The 19976-nt window shown below is 38.4% G+C and overlaps 2 protein-coding genes across 2 annotated transcripts in view; both read right to left on the bottom strand.

Annotated features, from left to right (window-relative positions):
- Positions 1-312: 312 nt before the first annotated feature.
- On the bottom strand, positions 313-3794 carry LOC121510460 (interleukin-1 beta-like). Its single transcript, XM_041788506.1, has 5 exons — positions 3741-3794; positions 3100-3334; positions 2427-2591; positions 1334-1467; positions 313-926 (listed from the first exon to the last, which is right to left on the bottom strand). Exons 2-5 carry the CDS (start codon positions 3305-3307, stop codon positions 705-707), a joined length of 729 nt encoding a protein of 242 aa, XP_041644440.1. The 5' UTR covers positions 3308-3334; positions 3741-3794; the 3' UTR covers positions 313-704.
- A 4187-nt stretch (positions 3795-7981) lies between these two features.
- The window catches only part of LOC121510459 (metal transporter CNNM4), a 67899-nt gene continuing 55904 nt past the window's right edge, over positions 7982-19976 (bottom strand). The window contains exons 6-7 of the mRNA XM_041788505.1: positions 15218-15396; positions 7982-13525 (exon numbers count right to left, since the gene is read on the bottom strand). Coding sequence (XP_041644439.1) covers positions 13265-13525; positions 15218-15396 — 440 coding nt within the window. The 3' untranslated portion in view covers positions 7982-13264. The remainder of the gene's footprint in view (positions 13526-15217; positions 15397-19976) is intronic.

Genomic DNA, 19976 nt, shown 5'->3' with positions numbered 1-19976 from the left:
CAAATGGTGGCAAAAGGAAAAACACCCATGCCCATAGCCGTTTAATTCTCTCTCAACCACTCTGCCCATGCCTATTACCGTGTAGAATTCGTTTAGTTTTTGAATTGGCTGCATGGTGATCTGTAGAAAACCCATCATGCCAGAAGAAATTAGCAGTCAAATATTATGGAGTCAAAAATATGCTGCAACATGAATTATATCCCATGAAAATTTGAATTAATCCAGATGATATTTTTATGTTTGTATATGAGTAAAGTCATTGACTAGATCCTGAGTAAGTAAAGAAAAATAATTAACAACAACTACTTGTAAGACTCACAACTTTATTTCAGATTCATATATTTCAATATTTGTTAGTGAGTAGTATATATATAGATAAATATGTTGAAATGTTGCATAAATAGGTAAATATATTGATAGATTTTATAATAAATACAAAAGGTGCTAACCAGAAAGCACAACAATGCCACCTTGTGGTGAAAATTGACTATGTCAATACACTCAGCATTTCACTTTTTGTACTCAGTACATACAGTTAAAACACATTCTCATTAGACAGCAGCCTTTTCTAAAAAGACTGTCTGCTTAACATGGCAGTGGTGAAGTGTCTGTTACATTTTTTTTTTCACATCCAAACAACATTCTTAATAGGGTTGCACCTGACTGAGATATAAACATTTCACATTGACTATTTTGCAAAATTCTTAACTCTGACGCAGGATTTTAAAGTTCCTGTGACGATGTGCACTCTCCAGGCACATTTCCACAGGCTTGTTGTTCTCATTTGCTGTGCTGATGTACCAGTCGCTGTAGGGGACAGAAACAAGGGTGCTGATGTTCACTCCAGTGTCTTCTTTGTAGAAGAGAAACCGCACCAAGTCGCTGTCTGAGCTGATACGCAGCAGATTGTCCTTATTCTCCACCTCCTGAGGAGCAAAAAAAACAAAAGAAAAAAATGATGTCAGAGGGTCCCATTGTAATGCTAAACAAAATTATTTGCTTGTCTACAAACTTAGTGTGTAATCATGCTATTTGTTTTTATGCTGTTTTAATATTTGTCAGTGATGCTTGGCTTAGTGTTCTCTAACTCATATTTTGGCTTAAAGTTTTCACATATTTATGGAGGTTTTATTCCAATCTGCTTGTACAAGGTTAAAAGTTTTCTACTGTGGGTCTACAGTTTTTGTTTTTGTTGCATTTTTCTTACATCATTTTCTTTTTAATTGGGTCAAAGTATCTAATTTTGGCCCATATTCAACATATTTTGAAAAGACACTTAAATCCTTGAGTTGCTTTCTCACAAGATGATTCTGATAATAAGTGAGAATTTTACCTCAAGATGTAAGGTCACTTCACCTGCCTCCTTGTGGCAGGACAGGTAAAGATTTGTGTCCTTGATGCCCAGAGCCACAGTCCTGGCTTCAGTGGTGGGTGCAGGGTGCACGTAAGTTGACATGTTTAAGTAAACTGGGGAGAAAACAGAGGATACAAGTTTGTTTTAATGACAGCTGTTTCACTAAATCCACCAGAATTTGCAGAATAATTTTACAACCACCCAATCTGTTGTGTGTTTATGGAGATGAAAATTCACAGTATCAGAGCTTTGTCTCATGCTTATCTCAATGATATCTACAGTCGTGCATGTCTGATTTATAGGTAATCATTCTACAATATACCATGCAAATGCTAACACATATTAATAGATTTGGCTTATGGTATGAGTATATAGATAATGTAAAACCAAATAACTACATAGAGAGAGGTTTGGCCATCAAATCGAAAGGTGAGGGTAGAATTACCCTAAGAGGAGGGATTATGTAGGTATTTTGATTTGCATATAAGTATATTACTAATTTTTATATGGTATATCTGTTATCTGCAATAATAGTAGAGGTGATCTCTGAGCTAAGTTTTGGCCACGGTCCTTGTGACCTTTGATCCAAACACAATTGCAGTGTGATGGTTCCCAAATAAGTTTGGCATCAGATCTTGGGAATAGGAAATCAGACAGGCTCTCGCGGAAGTTTCGGAAAAAGTGTTTGGGGTGATATGGATACAGGTGATCTCAGGAGATGCTAGATAGGAAATCGACAAGGAGTGTTTTGATTGAAACTAAGGTTATGCGTGAGAAGGGAACATTAGAGGAGATCAACATGTTTTGATAACCTGATGATGTGTGGGTGTGTGTGTATGCCAGAATTATTGTTTAGGATCATGCACTTATGTGTGTGTGTAGCTTAGTCAGGTATAAAAAGGGCTGTTGGCTAGTTTTGGGGCTCTCTCGTGTGATCCTGTGTAACTCTGTACTCGTGCTTTTAAACAAATGAATATAGGCCAGGTCGCACCTTATCTCACTGTCTAGACTCATATGTTCATGTAATGTTTGTTCGTTAGAATTTCCCACAACAACAGTAACAAACACTTACTTTTGCGGTCATCCGCGCCCCCCTGCAGCATCACAGCATGGAGCTCCATGCTGTTTCGGACCAGCACTAGGCTCCTATTCTCAGTGTCAGTCACACTGCACGGGTGCACCCCCGTCCTGCTGAACTGAGGAGGAGGAACTGTACCTCGCTCAAAGATGACTCGCTCTGAGGGGCAGAAAGATAAACACAACACTTATTATTCTTCTCTGGACAACATAAAACACAGCCACTGACCTTTTCTCTTTGCTCACAATATAGGAGACAGAAATCTGATTAACTCGCTGGATAATTTATTTGATTAATAAGAAGTAAAAGTCTGGCCAATGTCCTTTTAAACAAACTATAAATACAGCTACAAATAACAGGGGGAGTATTAAGCTCTTCGCAGGCCATATAAAGGCAGAAAGTGCAACTGTGTATCAACAAACTTTGGTGTTCCTTTTCACTGATTTGGTTTCCAACCACAGTAAAATACAAACACTGAACAAAAGTATGCAAACTATTTGTTAGTAATTAACTTGCCTCTGATTAATGGCAGAGGATGTATTGTCAGACATTTCTTTTAAGCATAAATTTTAGGAGAGAGGAGGCTAAAATCACCCGATATTAGAAACATATTCAAGAAAATGTGTGATTCTGGAGTGCTGAAATACAATCATATGTGTCTGCTTACCTTCCACTATACTCTCCAGCATTATGTTGAGCAGGTTCTCATCCCTGAACTCGGTGCTCAGCATCAACTCTGATGCTCCCTCCTTCAGCCTCTCCATGGCAATAATGAGGTTGGCCACACATTTCATTGTTGGATGATGATGGGAAATCTCCAGGTTCATCCCCTTGGGCATCTTAGAAGTCCACTTCTCGCACATGCTAGAGTCCATCTTTGATTTGTTTGTTTCAAAACAGTTCTGCAAAAGACAGGAGGGATTTCTTAGTGCCACTGTATCACAAATCATTTATGGAAATAAAGCCAACATTTCAGGTTCACTTCTACTTTTCTGTACAATTTAATACTGTTCCCATTTACTCTCCGCTTTACAGACTGAAGTACATCTGTGTCAGCTGCTGCAGTCAGAGTTATGACCCTATACTGCATTAATGCTTGACAGAAAGCCTTATATGAGAGCAATAATGTTTAATAAGACAAAGATATGACAGCAAAGGAACAATTATTCAAGCAGCTAAAAGTTACAAAAAGCAAACTGTTCCGCAACACTGTATAAAAAAATCCCCCAAAGAGAGGCAAATATCCCTTTTTAAAGTTGCTCAAAGCTATCAGAGAAAAAAGAAAGTTAAAAAGAAAAGTTCATTTACCTGATAAAGAGAGTAGATTAGAAATTGTGTTTTTGCCTGTCCGGTCAGATTTGATCTGCCAGCATCTGGTGAACTACAGTCTTTATACACACCCCGACACAGGGAATTTTCCCTCCACCACCAGGAAGTGGGATGTCACTGTAAGCAGAGGTGGTGAAATAATGTACTGTACACAGAGCCACTGCTAGCTGAGATACACTGTCTGATTGGGACACACACAACCACACATACCCTTTGATGCAAGTGTAGATAAATAATAGTGTGATGCAAACTGATCAAGAAGTAAGGATTATGTTTGGTATGAGGGCTACTCGACACCATTTATGTGTCCATTATGAATTAAATGTCTTTTAAGAACTTTGAAAAAGAATCAAGCCATCACATTACACTTGAGTTTTTCTTCATCAACAATATTTCTAAATGTATACATGAAAGTGTTTTTTTCCTTGCAATTTTCTTTCCTCCCACAAACAACATTCATTGCCATTGCATTTTACTTCTACCTAATACTTCTACTGATATGGAGAAGAAGGAGAAAAAGGATTAAATCTGCATTTTACTAATAACTTTCTCTGTTTTTAATAGAGCATTTGTCACAGAAATGTAAGAGCCCAAAGCATCTGGGTTTACACTAAACAATTAACATAACACATTCCAAATTATGGTTAAATGTTATATACAAGTCTTATACATGAATGGAGACCTGCAAAAAATCTTTAAAATTTAAGCAAAACAATTAAAAAACAACTAAAATAGTATTACTGTCAGTGGGTACCACAATAATGAAGACTAAATCTTTCTAAAATAACACTGCAGTGCTGTTACTCTGTCTCAGCAAGTAGGCAAACAAAGATCTATCCATTCATCCTGTTTTCCTTCCATCCTTCCTGTCTGTCTGTCTGTCTGTCTGTCGGTCCGTGAAGAACATTAGCTTATAGATAAAGGTTTGGATAAAATCTGAGTGATTTAACATTGCCATGTGATGTAGCGTTCACAAACTGCATTCAGTCAAATCTGCTGTCAGAATCATGACTATAAGGTGAGTATCCTCCACTGACCCACCATTCAAACTTGAAAAGGGACAAATGATGATAATGAATGAAAATCCTTTAATTTTGATTATTGGAGGTTTTCAAAAGGACCATTTATCATTCATGACCTTCTTTAAGTGTGTCAAAGCTCCTTCAATGAAATCTTAAATTTTTCTTTTCTCCTATTTCGTCATCCTCTCACGTCTTTGGCTTGGCACATCAGGAATTTTGAGGTTCTTTTATTTGTGAAAAAAATTCCACCCGCCACTGTAGACCTGCTTGTGGTTTACAATTGCATAACCGGGGCTTAATTTCCCATGTCTTCACTTCCCTGTTGAGCTGTGATGTATGAGGAAGCTAAGCAGCCCATACTGCTCCTGCTGCTAAAAGTATATTTCACTATGTCTGGGACTGATTACTTAACAATGAATGATTAATTTGTTACTAACACATCAACAGAAAATGAGATATTGAAAATAATACTGTTTCTTTAATATATGATTTATTTCATTCTTTCTGTAAGGAAAAACATGAAAGGTAGCATGCTTTTATTATTATCAAACCTTTTGGGAAGTTTGGTGCTGGGGCAGCACTTTCTCATCCCTTTAGGCATTTTGTCATGATTTTATATGAGGAAGTGGGCAAAAGTAAAAATGATGAAACTGAAATGCTGGAATTACATAAAGTTATGATAGCCATGCTTAAGTAAAATGTTGAAATTTTGCAACACAAAACTGAGCCTTCTTCTCCTCTGTCTCCTATCTTCTCATCTTCACTTTTACTACATGAAAATGTTTGATTCAGGGAATCATAAAACTTTTTAAACCATCTTGGCTGATATGAACCTAAGCCATTAAGTATGGGCTGAGAACAGATTGGAGGGCATTGGGTGAAGCCTCTGCCAAGCCCTCTGGAGAGTTGAGGTGGAAGAAATTTAATAGAACAAGAACAATGTGATGAGACATCATGACACAAAATACACCTTGTAATAAAAACCCTCTCTTTTATTTGTCTTTTAACGGCAGGTTTCCGTTCTGTGCTCGCCCTACTTTAACAAACAGGAGTCACTGGCTTAGGTGTGATAGAAAACAATTAGGTTCTCGACATTGCATCTTCCTTTAGGACTTATAACAAAACCAGTCTGACAAGCAAAATTCCCAGTGATGCAAGAAGACAGGAGCAGCAGCTAACAGATTTCTTAAGCATGAAATTCCTCACTTTCCAAAACAAGTTAACCATCTTGCTCCTCCACACCCAACCCACATGTGCTCGTGTCTTAAAAACCAGCAACACAGCCAACAAAAGAAGCAATAAGTGAATGTTTCATCATCATTCATGTTACTGTATATACTAATTTAAACAGTGATGTTATCAGATTTTACTCTCTTGGGTGTGTTAATCCTTTCAAGCATTAAACATAACCAACAGGAAAGAGGAAGGAAAATGTAATTATTTAACCACGACTGTACAAGAAAACTTTAACCCAATCAGTAATGGAATCCAAAATAAAATGTTTCACTAATGACACATAGTTTACACCATCAAAAATACAGTAAAAGGAAATAAAATACATCACACTATCACACCTGTAGTACATTTTGTAAATTTTGTTGTGTTCTTCACAAACTAAAAATGTAAAGAAAAGATACATGCATGATTATGTTAAGATAAACATGATAATATTTACTCAAATTACTATTATTACTACTATGGAGGTCTGGGACAGTACCTGTGGAGTGGCAGACTGGGTTTGTGGTTCCCATCTTTTTAAAAAGGGGGCAGGAGGGTGTGCACCAATTATCGGGGTATCTCACTATTCAGCCCTCCTGGAAAAGTCTACTCTAGGGTGCTGGAAAGGAGGCTCCTGCTGATTGTCAAACCTTGGATTCAGGAGGAACTGCGCGGATTCCGTCCCAGCCATGGGACAGTGGACCAGCTCTTTACCCTTGCAGGACTTCTTGAGAGAGCATGGGAGTTTACTCATCCAGTCTAAAGGTGTTTTGTGGCCTTGGAAAAAGGCTAATGATCATGTCCCATGGGGGGTCATGTGGGAGTTTCTGCAGGAATATGGGTCCTGGGGCTGCTAAGGCAAGCCATCAGGTCCCTGTATAACCAAAGTGAGAGTTGTGGCTGCATACTCAGCACAAAGTCAGACAGTGTGTGTTGGTCTCTGCCAGGACTGCCCTTGTCTCCTATCCTGTTTGTGATTTTCATGGGCAGGATCTCAAGGCGCAGCCAGAGGGGGAAGGGGTTTCCAGATTGGGGACCACGGAATTCCATCATTGCTTTTTGAAGATGATGTGGTTGTAATGGCTTTCTCAGAGGGGACCTCCAGCAGGCACTGGGACGGTTTGCAGCTGAGTGCGAAGTGGTTGGGATGAGAGTCTGCACCTCCAAATCTGAGGCCATGGTTCTTTGCCAGACAACTGTGGGATTGCTCCTCCTGGTGGTGGTGGGGGGGCATCTTTGCTTCAGGTGAAGGAGTTCAAGTAACTTGGGGTCTTGTTCATGAGTGAGGGTAGAAGGGAGCGCGAGATTGACAGGTGGATCGGTGCAGAGTCAGCAGTTTTGTGGGCGTTGTGCCGGACTGTTGTGGTGAAGAAGGAGCTGAGCTGGAAGGCAAAGCTTTCAATTTACCTGTCAATCTTCCTCCCAACCCTCACCTTTCCTGGAGGTTTCCAGGAAATTTTCATTTTTTTCTGGAACCGTCAGGGAAATTTGGAATCATCCAGGATTTGTTTTTTAAATTTTGCCTGGAATGTGTCTGACACTTTTGGGAATCTTTTCTGAGACTTTTTCCAAAAACTTGTGTCTGGAGTGTTTTCTTCAGTCTTTGCTTTGTCACTCTGTACTGTCTGAGGTCCAATTAGCACAATGTTTCATTAATAAAAATCAGATATTTGGGTCACAATTGCTAGATAAGGAGTTGGTAGCAGATCCTGAGGCAGGACCAGTTGAGAACCACTGCTTTAAACAATGAGTTTATCAATATAACTAATGATTTCTGCAGGTTTTACAGGTTAATTTCACAAATTGTTTTAACCAGAATGTACTTGTTTGCTTTTTATTCACCTACCCACTATTATTATACTGCATTGTCTTTGCCCTAAGGACACTATGTCCCCTTTATGTATTCTTCATGTGTAATTTATTTACATTTAAAAGACATCATCATGTATTCAAAAAAGTCTACCAAACTATACACTCACAAAAGTCCATAGAGAAATAAATCTCATGTTTATTAATAACTTTCTTCATCTTCAAAACTCATTAAGACAGAAATTACAAAACAGTATTTACACCTTGTTTTGCTGTTGTTTTAAGTTAAAGCATGCCAGAGAGAATGAAGGACAGTCACTTTATGCCCCCAAACACAACACTGGCTGCTCAATTCGCTCTGATCCCAAATCTAAATCAACAACAAATAGAAAAGATTTGTTTCCCACAATTACTGACAGTGTTCTGAGGTGCAAAAACAAGAAACAGACATCATTCACAGGCATCCACATACACTGTACACAACCCCGAAACAATTTAGAACAAGTGTGGGGGGTTCAGGTACTCCAACATACATGCAGGCACACACATACAAAAAAAAAGAAAATTTTAACAATTTTAGCCAATAAAAATCTACTCAATAAACAGAAACAGTCATCTGAAATAGGAGTGTGTGTGATTGTTTTGTAAATAACTCAGGAATGAACACAAAAATAATCCAGTACAGTTGTTTAAAGACAGTGAAGGCAACAGAAAAGTAAGTTCCTTAAACTTTTTTGTTTGTAAGAATTCACAGAGATTCAAAAAAGGGTAGAGTCAGTGTAATGACGACAGAGCTTCTGAGACAGCAACTTTGGCAAATTTGTGGCTTCTTTCGGAAAAATACTGCTGCCTTGGCTAAAGTGCTTTCACTTTCATTTGGGCTGAACATTATTTCTAAACTAATAAATTGTTATTGAAGTTGTCGGTTAAAATATGTATTGAAAACATAGAATATGAACAGCTTATAAAAACATTTGAATTAAATATTATGACATGGTTGGTGCATATGTTCCTTTCTAGACACAATGGGTCATAAAATTGGATGGCAATATTAATAGCTTAATATTGAAATAATAAGTCTGTTCAATTTCTATAATTTGATTTGAAGTCCTTAGTGCTTCATGCATTTCTCAACAAATAAAAAAATTAGAGATGGAAAAGAAGAACAGAACAGCAGCAAGTTATTTCTTTACTGTTAAATCGATGAGTTCATGGGTTTTTACAGACAGGTTGAGAAACCAAAGCTTAAATCCAGTATTCAAATGGATGCGCTCAGGCTGTTGGTAACAGTGGGTTTTAGCTGGTGGAGACTCCAACTTTAGTTTGCTCTCATTGGAGTTTTTATCATTTAAGCGGCACAGCTAATATGTCAAAGTCCCTGTAAAGTGAAATCAAAACTTTGTGCCTTAACACACTAGATATGTTGGAATAAGGTTGCTGTAAACATGTGAAAACACTGAGATCCATGTGTGACTAAATTTTGTTCAGCTCTTTCCTGGCTTGGTTTAATTTCAGCAGGGCAAAAATCTAAGCCCATGACATCACCAGTCCTGATGGGGGACTACCCTGCCCCCCCAACGGTATAATGATAAAGAATCTGCAAGTAGTTCATCTCAGTACAGTCTGTTTTAAGTGGATGTCACTGCCTTCGTGAAAGTTAGCAGCCAGCTACATGCAGTGTGTTTGTTTCTTGTAAGGCAAATTTCCCAAATCCATCTGCCATTGTGGCCTACAGGTCATTAAAAGTATCAGAACAGAGAGATTCGTGCCAGAAAACAGTAAATTTAATACCCAACTTCTGTCCCTAAAAACTTGAGAGGATCATATTTCTCCTGACTGGGCGTGGCTTCAACTCATTTAACAGACACTCCCACACTATCCTAGAGCAGATTTTACTGTCTCATTTTTCATTTGAAGCTTAATTTCACAAACTTAGAGATGTCTATCATGACTGAAATTTGGCCTGGTGGTTCATAACACAGGGGCCTGTCATAAAACAAACCTTAAAAAAGGTTTTTTTTTGTTCACTTTACAAGGACTTTAAAGATCACAACAAACCATTTAAAAGACTAAATTCAACAAATAAAAAAGTCTGACTCTTGTTTGTATCTCAAAATGTTAGAGACACATGTGAAGCTAGATATAAGCTTTTCTTTAAAACCTAACTGAAAAGTTTGCTAAGCTCTGTCATCAAGTACAGCCAAAACCCAGATAGCTTTGTTGAATTTCATGAATGCAAAACCCCAGAAAAGTGGAAATGGTTAACTTTCATAGTTTTTTTAACTGCTTGTGTTATAAAGGATCAAAACAAAACTATACATACTGTGCTCATGGTGTTAGAAAATTTAAGCTAGCTTTAGGATATTTTTCACACAGGGCAGCTGAGATCCTGTCCTTCAAAAATCAGTTTAAGTGATGCAAACAAAGAATAATGAGCTTATAAAAAGTGAAATCAGATTAAAAGCTAACTGAAGGCTACTATCACCTTTTTATTTATTACTGAGTTGGTTTGTTTGATTATAAAGCAACCTCATTGGTCTCAAAATATTTAACAAGTCAATCACACAACATCACATAACATCAGTGCATAAGTAAGGGATGTTTCAGTTTTGCTTTTATTCTACTTTTGTCCTGCTTTTGTTTGTTTTTTAATTTTTTGTTTGTTTTTTACCCACTTTGGCTATGTTAAATTTGGTTGAGATTAAGATATTTATGCAGCTGAAGTTAAGTTAAACAATAACGTCAGAATATTGTTTCATAGGATCAGTGAAATCTAAGAACGGAGTATACCTAGGGCCGTTTAAGGACAACTTTTACACCACTGTGTAAAAAAAAAGCCTCAACACAGTTCTTTAAAAAATTCAGGTCAATTATTATCATAAACCAAATAAAATGAATTTAACATAACTTAAATCTTAAACTAAAAAAGCTGAATTTTACTTAACACATTTGCAAATTGAGGATAACTCCTTGGTATATTGTTGGGCAGACAAACCATGTAAATTACTGTTATAGCCACTTGTTTTTCCCACACATGACACAAGATCTGGATTTTGGCAACTTGCTTGAAATGCTTTTGTGTAATGTAGTTGCTATTTTCAAGTTCAGAATCAAAAGGGAGGCCTGAGAAATTCTGTTAATTTTTTTGTTGTTTTTCCTAGAAAGCTTGTGACACTTAATTTTTCCCAAGCGTGAAAACCTCAAGACACCAGTCACTCCAAATTCACATGAAAACAGAAATGAAATCATCATGTTGTAAAGCTTCAGTTTCAAACTGTTGCTTAGGAAAAGCACTTCATAGTTCCTTTTCAGGGCAGAACAAAGATGCCCAGTTGAACAAAACAGGGCTTCAGTAGTTTTACTTTTATATAGTTTGCTGACAGAATTGGGGTTTAGTGATTTCAAAATGAGTTAGTAATTGCGAATAAGAATCTGAACACGTTTATCTCCAGTAAGAAGCAACACTGTTGAAAAAAATCCACAATCAGAAACTTAAAAATCTTGCATTTGTGATATTTTACGCCTCTGGAAATTAGTGTTAATTAATGTTGTTTTTGGTGAAGCTACTTCCCTCAAAATTGTGTCTTCTTCCTCTCTTGATGTCCTTTTATTTCCCAGAATCCCTTTCTTTTGAAACATTTAGAGAGCAGAGGGGACTGCCTTAGATTCACCTTGTGATTCACATAAACTATAAAAAAAAAAAAAAAAAGCATAAAAGATATCAGTCGAAACAGGGCTTAAACTTAAGAAATACATCCTTTTCTGTGGCTGCAGTGCATTCTGGTACATGTAGTTACTGTTAGTGCAGAAATTAGTCTCTGACGTAGGCGTCCCGTAGAAAGCAGCAATTTCTTTTTTTGGTTTTCAAAACAGAGGCTAAACAACTGATTTGCTTTTTCTGATGTATAACAAAAATACAAAGACCAGGAAATTAACTTCACAAGAAATCAGGCAAAGAAAATTCCATCAAAAGACAGAATTTAGGCTTGATTTTCCTTTCAAATCTAACTAGAGCTTACAGTAAAATGAACAGGAGTGTGTGAATTTCCATTAAACAAACCTTGTATAATGTGAAAAAGATACAAAATTGTTTCCCATTAAATAGCTTTTTGCAAAAGTTGAATGTTTTTTGTTTGGCTGCAGGAAAAAAAACACAAAATTATTAAAGTATGCTTTTAGGTATGACAGTGACCCCCTTCCAAAAGATCTGATTAAAAAACAAAACAACCACTTAAAGTCAAAAGATCATTGAACATGTAAAATCTCACAATCAGCCAAAATAAAAAATCAGATTTCCTTCCCCCTCATATTGACAATAAGATATGTACACTCACAATAAATAAAGTCCCAGATTTTCTAATATTTTCTATTCAGAATGTGAACACGCTTCCCCCTTTGGTTTCTGTTCCCACCAAAAAGGGTGACGGACATTTTGGTCACAAACATACACACAAAGCGCTCTCTCTTATAAAGTCAGTAAACAACTACAACCTTTATGAAACTCATTCTGACAGGGATTATCAGCTCATTACGTTTTAATAAAAGAGAAGGGGGTCTGCCAGTTAACGTACCCTACACATTTAATGTTAACACATTCATAATGATCGTATTGATTGTCTTAATCATGGCTGACTCTATGAACAGCTCTGGGGTAAAAGCTCTGGGCTAATCACTGCTTCTATTCAGGAAACAAGAAGGAAAATATATCTATATGTTTTTATATAAATCCACCCCAAACCCCTCCCACCCTTCCTCACCTGAAAAAAAGAGTCTCTTGTGTATCCGTCTCTCACAAAATTCATCAATAAATATCTCACTATAGGTTTTTAAGGAACATATATTACTTCTTTTGAACTCTGCTGACATGCTCAGGTCGTCTTTGTCTTCTAGCTGTATGGATGTTGAGGAGGGGATGCAGGCTGCTACACATGTGGCACGCAGGGTGAGTTTGGGGGGGGGGGGGGGGGGGGGGTCTCCCTGAGTCTCTGATTGGGGACAAGAAACCGGAAGCAACAAACGCACAATTAAAAACACACGCACACAGAGGAAGAAACTCACTAACTGCAGAAAAAGAGAGGGGGGAGCTTTCTGGTCCAGACAAGCAGGTCCTTTAGATGTTTGTTGTCTGAAATACAGTAAGGAACATGTGCAAACACAAACATATTCAGGTACACCTTACTACCGTAGGTCAGTTTGGTGTTTGTGTTGAGTTCATTTCTGATGGAAAGCATTCACTTTGGCATGTCAGCCTGTGTGATGTTCAATCCTTGCATATTTACACAATAAGCATGCGCATGGCTTGTCTCTGTATGCTTTGCCAGCTGTGTGAAAGCATACATCTGCATCCCCCTGACACAATACAAAAACACTAACGAACACACGCACTCCTCCCCTCCTCAGCATACATTCTGGTGCAGTAGTGCATGCGTGCAAATGTAGCAGGAACGCGCAGGGTCAGATGCTGTTCTCTAGCTGACTGTGGTGGTTGGCTGTGTGCGGAGAGTTCTGCTCGTTAAGGAGGAGGAGTGTTGTCTCGTCCGGCCCGTTCTCCGTGGGCGTGGAGTCCACTCCCAGGTCTGTGATGGGGATGTTGGCCATAGTGCTGGGGGGAGTGGTCTGATCCAGGCGGGCCATGTTGTGTCCGCTCTCCGGGGACTGTGGTGTGCTGTCCAGTCGGGATGCCATCAGGCCGTTCTGGTACTGAGCCCGCGTGATCTGAGGGAAACAGGTCAAGAGGGAAATTCATCAAGTGTTTCACTTTCAAAATACATAAAGTACTGTGCAGAACTTTTAGGAATGTTTTGGGCAGAAACTGAGGCTGAAGGAAGGCGTGTAATGGCAAATAAGCCCACCTGAGGGTACCATCAGGTGGGAAGGGGGATGGTCACAACCCAGGTTGTGCTCTGGATGTCCCTGCATATTATCAGGGCATGGGAAAATAATCTGTTGAAAAACTAAAGTCCACATCTTTAGGACTTTAGGGGTACAGTCCAGGCTGATAATAGGGTGCCATGAACCCCTGGTCGCAACAAGCAGTCTCCAAGTGTATTACCAGAAGTAATAATGCCCAGATAAATAAGATGCCATTGAGCTTGACCTTGGCTGTAGAGCATGTGTTGAGCTTAAGGATGGGAATTGATACGATTTTATTGATATTGATGCCATTATCAATTCTTCTTATCGATTCAATCCCTGATTTCTTCCTGTGAATTTAATTTTTGGAAGAAGTAGACTAAAGGTTTTCACTGTTCACTACTCAAATTTAATTTATTCTCTTTCTCTCTGAATAGTGAACAAGCCATATGCCATCTTCAGTGAGCCAGTGACAAGCACACTAAACTTACTGGCTTTAATAAACAGTTTTGATAACTAAAAATGTTAAACATTAAGTGTGTGGGAGGAGAACATGCTAAAAGATACAAAAAATCTCTTTTTTGTTGGAAATATCTCAGTTCAAACAAACTGCTCTCTGATCTTCAATCTCTGAACTTGAATTTGAATACAAAACTACTGCTAATTTCATTTAAAAGAAAAAAACCTGGGGAGCAGGTGGCTTAGTGGTTAAAGGCGCTCCCCGTGTACGCAGGCAGCCCGGGCTCGAATCCAGCCTGACGCCCTTTACCGCATGTCTCTCCCCAACTCTTGACCCTGCTTCTGACTCTATCCACTGTCCTCCTCTATCTAATAAAGGCACAAAAATGCCCCAAAAAAATCTTAAAAAAAAAAAAAGGAAAGAAAACAACCTTAAAATAAATAAATAACTAGTCACTGGATCCTAGATTTCTGGACGTATAAAAATACATTGAAATCTTGTACAAAATTAACAGTTCCTGTGCAAAAAAAAAAAATGCATGCCTTGCATGAAATCACTGTTTGACAGGTGTTGCACGTGGCGCTGTTGCACATAGTGCTGTTTCATGTCCTTTTTTGAGAAACCAAGCCACCCTTTCCACACTTTAGCCTGTTTGTCTGACTGTCCGCCATGTTTACCTCCTTGACGTCTCTGTTCTTGTTTGTGCTGAATGCGTGAGACTGTTTTTCAAAGCACATGGAAGTAAGGCATTAATAAGGGAATTGTTAAGATTAAATGTAAATGATGTTGTTGGATTGGACCAACTGGAACTGGTTCTCAACTGAAATCAGTTTTTGATTCCCATCCCGAGCTGAGCTGGATTCTGGCTTTGTAGATGATTTCTGCAGCTTTACCAGCACTTTAATGAAGGATCATAGCTTTGTTCGTCAATGACATGTCAATAATGAATAATGCTTTACAGGTGATGAGTCCACATGAAAAGTGTTCTCACTGTTATGAATGATCACCATGATAGTAAACGATGGTGTGCGTTTGTCATCTTTTTGTTAGGGTACCTTTCTATAACACCACCCTGGTTTGAACCAAACACCAACCTTTACAAACTGCAGGTCAGTGAGAGCTCGAACGTAGAAGTCAGGTGTGTACTGCTGTGATGGCATGCTGTTGTTGAGCTGGCTGTTGCTGCCACTGACTGAGATCGACTCTGTCCTGTCGGCTCCACTCAGAGAGGCCGTGCGGTTCAACCCGCTGAGGTGGGATGGGGAACGAAACTCTGCAAAAACACACACACACACACATGGAGGATTAGTTAATAAAAGCTGTCAGGACATATTTATCATACAATACAGTGTTTATTACTATAGGAAGCTTCAGTTTGAGCAAATATTGCAAAAACCATCTGTGATTTAACGACTCTATGATACAAACACCAACCAATGAAAGACTTCAACAACACAAGATGCAGTGAAGGTTAATATTAATGACATTAATGAACAGTTAGTGACAAATGGATGCACAAAGTAAAAAAATGAAAGTTAAATCTGTGGACACAGAGGGAGCTAAAAATAACAGTTACAGGAGTTAATGTTCAGTTATTAGAAACGAACTCATGACTGTCACTACTGTACATACCCTTTGTTTCACTATCACAGCAGCAACATGGCGCCTCCCTCACACCCAAGGGTGGGGAAACACAAAATTTTCCGACAGCTAAACAAGCAGTGACTCAATTTGTGGTCATAATCTCAAACAATCTCAATTCAGACTAAAAGTCTTTTACGACGACTTTGGGTCAGTGAAGGATGCAAACGAGCATGTGTCTCATTAACAGACGATACATTTTAAACTGTATAATAGCCCCTTTAAAATGTTAATTAGTTCCTTTGGGACAATATTGTTTAATTACATTTATCAATTAATAAATTCTAAACGACGATATTAAAGGGAGTACAAGTTAGGCTGCATCCACAAACATACGCAGCATTAGTATTACAGTACACTGCATTATTAAGAGGAAATTTAAGCATGTACATAAAACATATGTTATCATGTAAGGATTCCGTCTGTTTTGGTCATTCAATCCAAAATGAATACCCAGGTATTGAAATGATCCAGGTGTAGATATAGCAGAATGACTTAAAATTGTCGTTATTGGCTAATCTGCACAATTATGTTAAAATATTTGGTTCAAAGCAGGTCATTAACAATATCAAAGTAAAAAGTCAACAAGAGTATACGATTTTTAGTGGTAAAACAGAGGAAGAGAGGAAAATCTAAGAAGCTAGAAATTGCAATGTGTATTTTTACTTTTGCCTGAAAAACTTCTTAATTGATTCATCGAAATAAAAGTCCTTTTCTCTTTTACTGTCCATGGACTAATCGCCAAATTATTTCATCTTCTGCAAACAGGCTTGTAAAACCAATGATTGTAGACCTCTTAGTCATAGTTCTTTGCAGCGTCTGATGTCATAAACACTTAATAACTGGCCTTCAGCCCACATCCTCTCCTTTAGCTGGTTATTTTCCACCTCTGCTCAGTGAAACAGAAACCATTATGACTAACATCCATGGGTTTCATCCCGCAAACAGTTTGATTCAGGTTTTTATTGTGGCATGCCATCCAAACAAAACCAGACTCTTAAAATGTGTTACACATTCAAATCACACCCATGCTCACCAACAGCTGTGTATTATTACCAGTGAGTGCCAGACGTCCAGCAGGGGGCCTCAGTGAGTCATAGGAAACAGTTTTACCTGGACACGTCAACTGCGTTAGCTTTCATGGAATTAAGCTAACTAGTTAATCTTGGATATCTATAGCTAATTTTTCAGTTAGTGGTTAGATTTCACTTAGTCATGACACAGTCTTTATTATTATAATGAAAAATGAACTTTTAAGATCCAGCAGCTCACTTTTATTTCATTAAATCCTGTTGACATAGAATTCAGCTTCTTATTGCATTCACTTGTTAAGCTTTTGAAATGAAATAATTTATGAAAAAATCAGCTTAGCTTATAAGCTATGAAATAATCATGGAACATTACGAGACGGAGCTGTTTCAGAGGCAAATGCAAAGCCGGAACTACACACCAGACATGGCTGCTGGGTGGAGTGATTTCAAAAGCGTTAAAAGTGGTTTACTCAAGAAAGTAGTTCCGAGTATTTGCTTCATGTGTCGTAATGTTACATAATTATCTGTTATTATTTCATAGCATGGTGAATGTGCAGGTCACAACTTGTCCACAAGAGTGTTTTGGAGTTGTTGGATTGTATATTTGATGAGTTTGGTGAGAGAAAGTCAGAAATACCACGTCACCGTAGCGTTAGTGAGCAGCCCGCATCTCAGCCCCGCCGATTTAAAAACAGCTTGCACTGACAACTAAAGGTAACGAACCTATTTGTAAGACCATAGGGATTATGGCAATGGGTGAATTTGCCAAAATGTTGAAGTGTCGCTTTAACATAAAAAGCTAATCAGCCAATCACACAGCAGCAACTCAGTACATAAAGGCATGTAGACGTGGTCAAGATGACTTCCTGACGTTCAAACTGAGGATCAGAATGGGGAAGAAAGGGGATTTAAGTGACTTTGAATGTGACAGGCTGATCTGAATATTTCAGAAACTGCTGATCTACTGGGATTTTCACGCAGAACCATCTCTAGAGTTTACGGAGAAAGGTCCAAAAAGGGAGTATATCCCATGAGCTGCAATTGTGTGATTGAAAATGCCTTATTGATGTCAGAGCTCAGAGGAGAATGAGCGGAGTGGTCCAAGATGATAGAAAGGACACAGTAACACAAATAACCACTCATTACAACCAAAGAATACCATCTCTGAACGCACAACACATCAAACCTTGAAGCAGATGGGCTACAGCAGCAGAAGACCACACTGGGTGCCACTCCTGTCAACTAAGAACAGGAAACTGAGGCTTCAATTCACACAGGCTCACCAAAATTGATTGGAAAAACTTGCCTGGTCTGATGAGTCTGGATTTGAGCTGCCACATTCAGATGGTAGGGTCAGAATTTGGAGTAAACAACATAAGAGCATCCGCTCATCCTGCCTTGTATCAACAGTTCAGGCTGGTGGTAGTGTAATGCTGAGGGGGATCTTTTTTTTTTTTCACACTCTGGGCCCCTTCATACCAATTGAGCATCATTTATACACCACAGCCTCAGCCATTATTGCTGAGCATGTCCATCCCTCTATGACCACAGTGTGCCCATCTTCTGATGACTACTTCCAGCAGGATAATGCACCATGTCACAAAGCCCAAATCATCTAAAATTGGTTTCTTGAACATGATGATGAGTTCACAGTACTCCAATGGCCTCCACAGTCACCAGATCTCAATCCAATAGAGCACCTTTGAAATGTGGTAGAATGGGAGATTTGCATCATGGATGTGCAGCCGACAAATCTGTACTTCCAAAGGCAAAAAGAGGTCCAACCTTGGATTAGCAAGACGTACCTTAAAGTGGCCAGGGAGTGTATTTTCAGATTAAAAGATTGAATAGAGCAGCAATATTTCGCTCTGGATTGCAGACAGCTGAAGTTGAGTGTTGAAGCATAGAGCCAAGAGTGATTTTCTTGTGCAAAATAACATCACACTCAAAACCTTGTGTGTTTTGTATATGTATATTCTTCAGCTTTTAAGGTCCTGGTTGGGCTTTAAAAGGGGACTAAAAATAAACTGGGAAGATCTTTGAAATTATAATATTGAAAAATGCAGAGGGTATCCAAACTCTTGAAGTTGTTGAGTTTTGTAAGCACTGTAATGAATCATTTCCCTCCTCCAAAGACGCTAAAATGTTACACAAGAAAAATTTTCTTTGGTAAACAGCCCAACAAATGTCCCATCACAATGAATTAGTAGGGTTTTTTTGAGGGAAAATGAAACTTGTGATGCAGAAATGTTAATTTCCACTTATTGTGAATCATACTGATTTTGATAAGCACTGCCTTAATTGTTACAAAGAAAATGGCTGATGGCCAAGTGGTTCGGTCACACCCCATGTACAATCCTTATTTCCTGTTTTATCCACTCAATGTCCAAATGAAGCAAAGACAAAACCCTGAAAACATCAATCTTTTAATAAAAGTGACCTACTGGATCTTCAAGTTTAATGGAATCAGAGAAGGTTTAATTACACATGAAGCCTCTACTTGTGACCTGCTACTATGAAGCCACGGTTAGAGTTTTCAAAACTGAAACAAGATTAAAATCCACAAACTTAAGTTGTCAACTGTTTGACCCAGGTCCAAACAGTAGTCCTCACCCTGATCCCACATCCTGGAGTTTAAAACAAAAACTGAGAGTTCCATTCATAAAAACAGGACTGAGTAGGAAACAAGGTCACAGTTGAAACTGGGCGTTTGTGATCAAGAGGTGAAAAGAAATTTACTGAAATTGTAATGATTCTTCAAAACTCACTAGCATTTTTGCTCTAAAAGTCTACAATCAACTAATGCCTTTTGTCTACAAAACTATGATTTTAACTACACTCTAAAAATGCCAGATAGCACAATGATAAAACCCCAAAAAAGCTGCAGCTAAATAGTTCTGCAGTTTCCCACTCATCCATCTTACCAATGTAAAAGTAACAGAGAACTTGCATCGAAGAACGTTGGTAGAAAATAACATCATAAGCTATTAGGATGAATCTAAAGTAGATGCTGCATAGATTGAACAGCTTAAACCCTCAGGGGGGCTCTAAGTCCCATCTGGGGTCTCGTTACATCCTATCCTTCTGCAGTTTCACTCGGAAGTGGCATGTGATCATTTTATGTCCTCTGGTATCCTGTGAGTTTCAGATCTGTGCTCGCATTTTGACAGATAAGCCCTTT

Source organism: Cheilinus undulatus, linkage group 5, assembly GCF_018320785.1.
Source record: "Cheilinus undulatus linkage group 5, ASM1832078v1, whole genome shotgun sequence".
Classification (NCBI taxonomy): domain Eukaryota; kingdom Metazoa; phylum Chordata; class Actinopteri; order Labriformes; family Labridae; genus Cheilinus; species Cheilinus undulatus.
Note: the sequence above shows the minus strand (reverse complement) of the source record. Positions and strands in the feature narration are given on the sequence as shown.